We start from the raw sequence: 8,283 nt of genomic DNA on the forward strand, positions 1-8,283 counted from the left end.
GCTGAAAGTCTCAATGCACTAACCCTGTCTCTAACCCATGGGAATCCAATAACGGAATAACCTGGAGATGGGGAGTGAAACCTCACCACTGCAGCTCACCCAGAATGATCTGAAGGGGTCCATGGAGGCCCAAATGCAAGCTCTGCCTGCTTCCCTTGCTTTGCTAAATTTCAACTATGGAGACGCAGCCCAAGAGACTAATCTAGCAAGGTAGAGACCAATTGACAAAGTCTTCCTGACTTAAACCCCATGCAACCAAATTAATTGAGTAGCTCTGAATTTGCCTCCTGTGGATGCTTTGTGTTTTATTTGCACTGTTGATCAACACAGGCAATGACTAACTTCTAATTACTTGTCAAGGAATATGTAAGCAAGGCTGTACATATGTTTATTTTTCCTGAAAATCCATACATGTATATGTCTCTTCAGAACACAGTCAAAGCAATGGTTGGGTTTGCAATGGCACAAAGTTTAACTACCTTTCAAGTCTCATTTTTACTATCCATGATGAGTGATGCACAAAAATGAACACTCATAATGACAAAAAATACATGTGATTTTGAAATTACCCATCACTAACACTTGACTTTAAAAAAAAAATAAAAATCACTGGGGTCTTTCCTACTAACTTCAATGAGATTGCAATGAGGTTGCATATTAGCAGTAACAAAAGCAAGCACCTTTTTAACACCATGACTTCTCAACGAGGATGCTTGGGTACAAAAAACATTAAGCCATTCTCCTTCTTAATTTATCACACCTATTACATTGATGCTGATCACTCTTAATACTATTCTCTCAGTGGCTAACAGCCAGGGCTTCATTACACAGCACTTTATACACTGCAAACCAAGCGCATGATCCCATCTTTAGCAAGCTGGTAGTCAAAGCTGAGAAATGCTTTCTTCCACACTAACTCTCTCACATAGATGGGCATCCCACGGAACTACAATATCACCTTCCCTCAGTCTCCTGACTACAATACCCATTTGCAGCGATGTCTAACATCCTGTCAGCCGAGATGATGGTCACACAGGTCATGTCATTGCTGAAGCTGCTGCCCTGAAGCTGACCACTATTCTTTCATTGTTTCCATGTATTCTCCCTACTTCCATTTCAATGGTACGCCAAATCTATGTGGATCCAAGATACGGTGACAAGATGGGATTTGTAAAGACCAGTGTGGTGGCAATAGACAAAACACAAATGATGAGATGATGAGATGAGATGTGAATTTTTCTCTGTGTGAATGTGGGGGAGGGGGGGAAAGAGGCAAAAAAGTGCAGTTCTTGATGAAGGAAAGGAAGCAAGTCAATTAATACACAACCTGTACATGCAGAGCAGAACCTCACTGAAAGATGTACAAGCTTCAAAGGCTTAGTGAAAGGAAGGTTGATGATTGTAACAATGGTGCTTGAGAAAAGCAAGAATGTGGGACCTAAGGTTGGAGCAGGAGAGCAGAAAAAGCAGCAATGAAGCGGGCTAGACAGGAACCAGCCGAACTGAGAGATGATGGACCTGCCAAAGCCCAGGTAGAAGATGTGAAGATGAGTGTGGATGACCAGATGGACAATGTGCAAGGAGCTGCAATTCCAATCCTTTGCAGGAACAGGACAGCAGAGAGCTAGTCCATGCCTGCTTTCAGACTCATTCCCCAAAAGGATCTGGAGGGTCTGCAGGATGGAGGCTGCCACCCCAACCCCACAGCCCTGTCAGAGGGCTGGGATGATGTGAAAGACCAGCGCACCAGGGAAAACCTTGCCCATCAACCATAAAATCCCAAGTCAGCAATCACGCTGCTAAACTGGGACCCTTGAGCACAGAGCAAATCTCACTGAATCCAAAGAGAGCCCTGCAGAGGTCCATGAATTTCACTGTAAAATTACAGCATGGACACTAACTTTGTCCTGTCAGGGAGGCAACGCTCGGTGCCCTGTGGGAAAACCAGGAGACTGAGCCCTGGTGCTGCTCACAGCATGGGCCAGCATCAGAGCTGAGAAGACAAGCACAGAAATCCTGCCCTGCATCCTTCTGTGCTCACACCACCACGCCACGCTCGGCCTCTTGTGCACGCACCAAGCAGCCAGGCTCCCGAGGCTGCGGTGGAAACACGGATAACCTCTACAGCTGCCAGCGCGCCCAGGCAGTCGGTTAACGTCCCACCGGAGCCAAATCTCCTGCGCTCCTCCAGCTGACAGCACACCATCGCAGCTGCCTAACTGCCAGGGCATTCACTACGGCTGCAGCACAACCAGCTCACCCCTGCCAAAGAAACTGGCCCCAAAATGCTCCAGTGGCCCCAGTCACACAGCACTGCCAAAGCCCTCCCTTCCTAATAGGCAGCAATTCTTTTTTTGCCCCCTGCTAAGTCCCAAACCACTTATCACCACTGTGGGGCAATGTGTAATTTGCATGTTTTAACTGTATGATTCCTCTATTCTTGTGCTATACAGAAACATCCTCCCTTCTGGAAGAGACAGGATAACTAATTAACTATTATGCTCATTGGTATTTTGACTTGAATTTGCTTCCTATTCATGGGAAGGATGAAGAAGAGTGTGTTGACTCGCCAGACTGTGGTTTCTCTCCTTTGTGAGACTGACTTATATGCTAGACAGTAAAAATATAGTCACATTTATTCCCGCTTTAGGATTAATTTCATTGTAACAGTACACCTGCAGCTTGATTTTTTACATTGCAATGCATCATTTTCCCAAATCTTCGCTAATTAATACATTCTGAAGCTAAGCCATGCTTCTCTTTCCATCTTAGACCTCTTGCCTTTCCTTCTCTATGAACCTTATTCACAGGGGGCAAGGCCTGGCTTCACCGAACGAGGCCTGGCAAACACGGAGGCAGGAAACGCAGGGGAGAATGAGTCTGTCAGACTCATTTTCTTCTAGGTTTTGCTGCTGAATGTTTATTTCAGATCTAGGAGGAAGCACAGTGGCTCCACTCCATTTCCTTGCCTGCATAACCCACTCAGTGCGAAGCCCCACAAATTCACTTTTCGCTTTCACTGCACCAAGAAAAGAAAAATGTTTCTATAGTCACAATACAAACTTGAATTTTTTTTTTATTTTACCAGTCCTCACTTTCTTTGCTTATTTATGTTGTCGCCATGATGAATTTTATGGTTAGACCTTTATGCTATCAGAAAGCAAAATTTTTTCATGCTGTAATTTCCTTTGTCCTCCCACATACACGTTTGGTTCTATAACACCCACTTTGTTTGGGGAAGCACTATTTCTGCAGTGCACAGGCAGGTGAGGCTCCCTGTGCAGACAATGCAACTCCCTTTTGCAGCCATCCCACAAAGCTCCTTCCACACAGACTCCGCAAAAAAACTCCTCCACCTCAATCTCCTGAAGTAGTACAACTGATAAAGTCTGTCTGCTTTTCCACTTTCCCAAAGACATTTTTTCGCTTTTCAGGAGAGAAGGGAGGAGTTTCCTTGGAATCTTCGGAGTGCTCCGAGCGATCTGGCTCACTCCAGGCACAGCGCTGCTATGCCTGCTTCACCGCTTTCCTCCTTCTGACAGTAGTACTTTTAAATGCCAAACAGGGAATATTGAAACACTAAACTGAAAGATCTTCTGATGAGTTTACTATTAAACTATAACAGATGGGGCTGTCTTAAGCTCTAGGCATCAGGAACGAAGGCCAATTTTAGATACAAATTAGTTATTGAGAATATTTATAGACAGTAAACTCCTTGGGCACATGGAGCGGCCCTGTGAAATTACAGCGCAAATTAATTGCTCGCCTTTCAACTGACAGAGACACGCAGATACATTGTCCTGTTTGTTCAGGAGAACTTCCAGTGCAACCCAGTACTGGATCTAACTTCATTTCACAACATTGCGGAGCACCCGGCTGTTCCTCCTGAGAGGCACTGCTGCCTGGCAGCGGGATGGCAAATGGACGTAAACTGAGGAGGGATGGATGGGGAAGCCATCACCACACCTTGACTAGTGCTTTCATCAGTTAAGCTGTAAAAAGTATTTTGGTGTCAAAATAGTACTGGGTTCCCTGATTACAATAGCTTTGGATCTGTTAGGTGTTCTGTTATTCACCAGCAAGTGAGAAATGGCACTGAACTGAATTTCAGAATAACTATCTGCTCTTCTTCCAAAGCATGAAGCTAACAATGCTACCTTTGGAAGAAAAAATGAAAAGTATCACCTGCAGGAGGAAGGGGGACAAAGAAAAAAAATAACTAGAAAAAAGAAAGAGAGGCTGTGAAGGTCACAGCGAAACAAAACAGTTCCTCCAGAATATATTTTTCATTGAAATGTAATATCAGAAAACTCTGCAGAGTCATGTACTTTTTGCACACAACACTGTATCAAATTAAAATTTGTTATAACCATCATGTACATTAGGTTAGTGATAACAAAAATGCAACTTAATATCTGGCATAAGGAAACAGCAAGCAACCTGAATATCCATCCAGTCATGTTAAAACCAAGCTGTGACACTACTGTTGGAAGACACCAAACCAAGCAGTTAGGTGTCGTGATCCTTCTCGAGTAAATATCTGACTGTATCAAACAGCAAATCTTGAAGTAAGTCTCTGTGATGAGGTAATTTTATTGCTCATTCATAGTGCCTTACATTTGCTGTACTTAAAATAGACACTTGTACCAATGGCCTTTTTATTATCCGAAAGGGAAAAAAAAAAAAAAAAAAAAATCACATATACACCAGTCCTTCTTCTTTCTGCTAGCAAAGGGAGGCAATTTGATCCAATGTGGGCTGAAACCTGAGTAGGTCACTGTACACCATGATAAAATTCTCTAATCCCTGAGCCAAATTTCCCTGAGGGGGCCCTCCTACTTCTCCTTCACTTTCCAAGCTGACTTTTCCATTCCCTCTCTTGTCTTTTCCTCCCCTTCATCTCTTTCATTTCCCCTACCTTAAAGCCTTGATATCTGATCTGCTGCTGATACTCGGGTTACAGTTTTTACAGCTTAGGCTGTCTATTGCTGTATACATTCCTTTCTTTCTGCTCTGCCGTGATTACTTACCAGAGCTTATTTTACACTGGTCCAGATGAAAGCAGTTCAGATGAAGGGAAACAGTCAGCCTGTTTGAACATTACAGATATGAACCTACACAAGGGCACATTGTGCTCCCTCTGTCATTTCACTGCAAACATTTTGCACAGTGTAACCAATTTGTTACATTATTGTATTCCTCGGGTTTATGAAGAACAACCAGACATCTTAATATATCAGTAAAGAAAAAGAGTAAATGATCACCACAGGATTTTAACTTCCTCAACCACTCAAAAATTCAAACCACTTATTTTTTTCCCCCCTCTCTTTCCCATTCTTGGATGATAGCAGCCAACTGTCCCACTAAAAATGCATAGCAGATATAGCATAGTTTACATTGAAAGGTGGCCTGTGTTTTGTGAAAGGTTCTGCCATCAGCTATCTAACTGTCCACCAGAAATCACATTGGTTCAAAATGCTGTTTCTACCTGCCTTTAATTTTTAAGTCAGCTGGAATCTTGAGGTTTCTAACCTTAAGCAGCTACCCATGATTAAAAAAGAGAAACTCTCTACACGAAGGTTAACACCAGTGCTGAATACCAAAGCATTAGTTTAAAATTGTGTAATTTTTCTCCTTCACACAATGTTGTTTTTGTTTCTTCCTCACCCTTTCAGACAAACATCTGTTATACTGTAGAAGAACAACTATCTCCCAAACCGCTGAGTGTGCCTGCAGCCAAAGTAAACAAAACAAACCCAGAGGATCCAGCACAGTCAGCCTTTATATCCAGCCAGGATAACATTTCACATGTTTTGATTAAAATTAGCTAATTTGTAATTCTAGAACCTATGAAACTTAAAAGCTGCAATCCATATAGATCGCATTAGGCGATGCTCTAAGGGGCTAATGCCCTATACTACAGACCTCTGCAGTCCTCAAAACTATGTGGGATTACAATGAGCAATGACTCTCACTCCTCAGTGCCTGCACAGAGCCCTCTCCGAAAATAGGATGTGTCATATATCTCGCAAAGAATAATACCGCTCCTCGGAACTTGAAACTAGTACGGTTTGTTTCCAAAGAGATGCACCGACACTGTTATTTTGTTTGTTCCCCTAATACTACTCCTGTCCACATTTCCAGTTCATGTGCATGCAGAACTGTGTACACACTCATTACACAGGCAGCAGGAGCAAGAACGCCTGCCTTAGGCTGGAAAGGGCACCTAACCGAAATTAGTGGTGTGCAAAAGAGGGGAGAGGGGAGGGGATTGTACAATCCCGTTTAATTTTACAACGGGTGATCAATGCTCCGAAAAGCAAGGATATTTTCACCAGGCATCACACATATTTCTATACTCGCCTATATAGTACAGATACTATGTGAATGTGTGACATTTTACAGGCAGTCCTCCACTTACAATCAGCCTTTTAATAAATCACAGTCAAATTAAATGTCAGCAGCTTTATCCATAACCAGACTATGCCGTTTTAGTTACTTTATCTGCGCATTAAACAACAACAACAAGTTCAGCTGAAGTCTCGCAAATACGTTGCTCCCAACTTCGGGGAATTGGAGACGTAAAACAAACAGACATGGATTAGACGTGGAAAACAGGCGCAAAAAGTAGGACCGGTGAAGCCTGGAACGGCGACCTAATGATAAAAGAAGTCCCGAAACAACGTTTTTGTGCAATCGCAGCCAGCCTAACATCTGGAGCAGCCGCCTCAAGGCTACCTCCAGAGCACAGCTGGACTGGCACCGGTTCCTATCAGGCAGCTCAGCCCTCCGCACGGTAAACAGACTTCCATCAAAAGCTGCCCTCGGACAGCCACCCCTCAGCAAGACCTCTGCCGCTGCGGTGAACTGCGAAGCCGAGCACGTCAAGCAGAGGAGGCGGCGAGAGGGAGAAGGAGAGAAAAGGGGTCTCCGCGCTTAAGTGCGAGAACGATGCGCGGCTCAGACCGTAACATTTCACTTTGACAATTTAATTACACAGTTGCAGCTGGCTACTGAAAAAGGAGAGAAATACAGTGTTTAAAAGAGGTCCCTTTCTTTCCTAACTTTAGGGCTTCCCAGCTACCTGAGGGGATGGCTATGGAAAGAAGAAGAAAAAAAAGAAAAAAAAAAAAAATAAAGGCTCATCACTGGCACCCGAGGAGCTTAAAAGCCCAACGAGGGAGAGTTATTTTTAAAAAATAAATAAATCAAAGCTGGTCAATGAACAGGATTTGCAGCCTGTGAATTCGTCTCTGTTTTCAGCCCAGGAGGCGGAGTTGAGACACATTCAGTGCATCCTACAAAAAAAAAAAAATGACAAGAGATCCTTTCTTATTTCATTTCCATGCACGGAGGCGGGGGGGCGGGGGGGACCCCCGCTCCCTTCCCCATCACAGGCACCTACCTTCATCTCCTCGTTGATCTCCCGCTTCACCGGGTGAGCCGGCTTCCTGCTCCTTTTATTTTCGGGAGGTCTCCCTTCTTTCTCCATTTCTGCCATTTTTTGCGCCTACTTGGTGGTGGAGATGAAATGGCTGCTGGTGCTCTGGGGGGGCCGGGAGGGGCGCGGGGGGGGGGGCGGCGGCGGCGGCGGCGGCGGCTCTCAGTGGTGGCAGGCGGCGCCGCGGAGGGCCCGGGGGGAGCGCGGCGGCGGCGGTGGCGGCGGTGGCGGCGGCGGCGGCGGGCGGGCGGGGGGCGCGGGCGGGCAGGGGCGCGGGTGCCCCGGCGAGTCAGCCATCTTCTGCCTCGCCGCCGGCCTGCATGGGAGCGGCGCGGGGCGGCGGGGCGGCGGGGCGGGCGGGCGAGAGGCAGCGCGGAGCGAGCCGGCCCCGCGCCTGCTGTGGCGCTGCTGGCGGGCTGCCGCCGAGGGGGCGGCCGAGGGAAGGGGGAGGCCGGCCTCGGCCCGCCGGCGGGCGGGGCTTGCCGGCACCGAATCGGCCGCCGCTGCCCGCCATGGGAGCCGGGGCGGGGGGGGGGGGGGGGGGGGCGCCGCGCCGAGCACCGGGCGGGGCGGAGCGGAGCGGAGGGGGCGGTGCGCCCCCGCCCCCAGCCGGGATGGGGGAAGGGGGGGGGGGGGCTGTGTACCCCCACGCACACGCGGGGGGTCCGCCCGGCCTGGCCCCAGCGCCCGGGTGCCGCCGCCGTGCCCCCCGGCGTGGCCGGCCCGGTCCCCCGCGCTCCCCCGGCGCCCGGCCCGTCCCCGCCGCAGCCATCGAGCCAGCCGGGGCTCTCCGCCGCTTGGTTACTCCCCGTTTTTCCCTTTATCCGCGCCTGGGAGGTGCG

General features: G+C 47.6%; 1 protein-coding gene across 3 annotated transcripts in view; it reads right to left on the minus strand.

The window, feature by feature from the left end:
• SOBP (sine oculis binding protein homolog) overlaps positions 1 to 7,543 on the minus strand; it is a 119,579-nt gene extending 112,036 nt beyond the window's left edge. For all 3 annotated transcript variants that reach the window (XM_074819408.1, XM_074819407.1, XM_074819406.1), the window contains exon 1: positions 7,406 to 7,543. In XM_074819408.1, the coding sequence (XP_074675509.1) occupies positions 7,406 to 7,501 (96 nt within the window). In that variant the 5' untranslated portion in view covers positions 7,502 to 7,543. The remainder of the gene's footprint in view (positions 1 to 7,405) is intronic.
• Positions 7,544 to 8,283: the final 740 nt, after the last annotated feature.

Source organism: Strix aluco, chromosome 3 (genome assembly GCF_031877795.1).
Source record: "Strix aluco isolate bStrAlu1 chromosome 3, bStrAlu1.hap1, whole genome shotgun sequence".
NCBI classification, from domain to species: domain Eukaryota; kingdom Metazoa; phylum Chordata; class Aves; order Strigiformes; family Strigidae; genus Strix; species Strix aluco.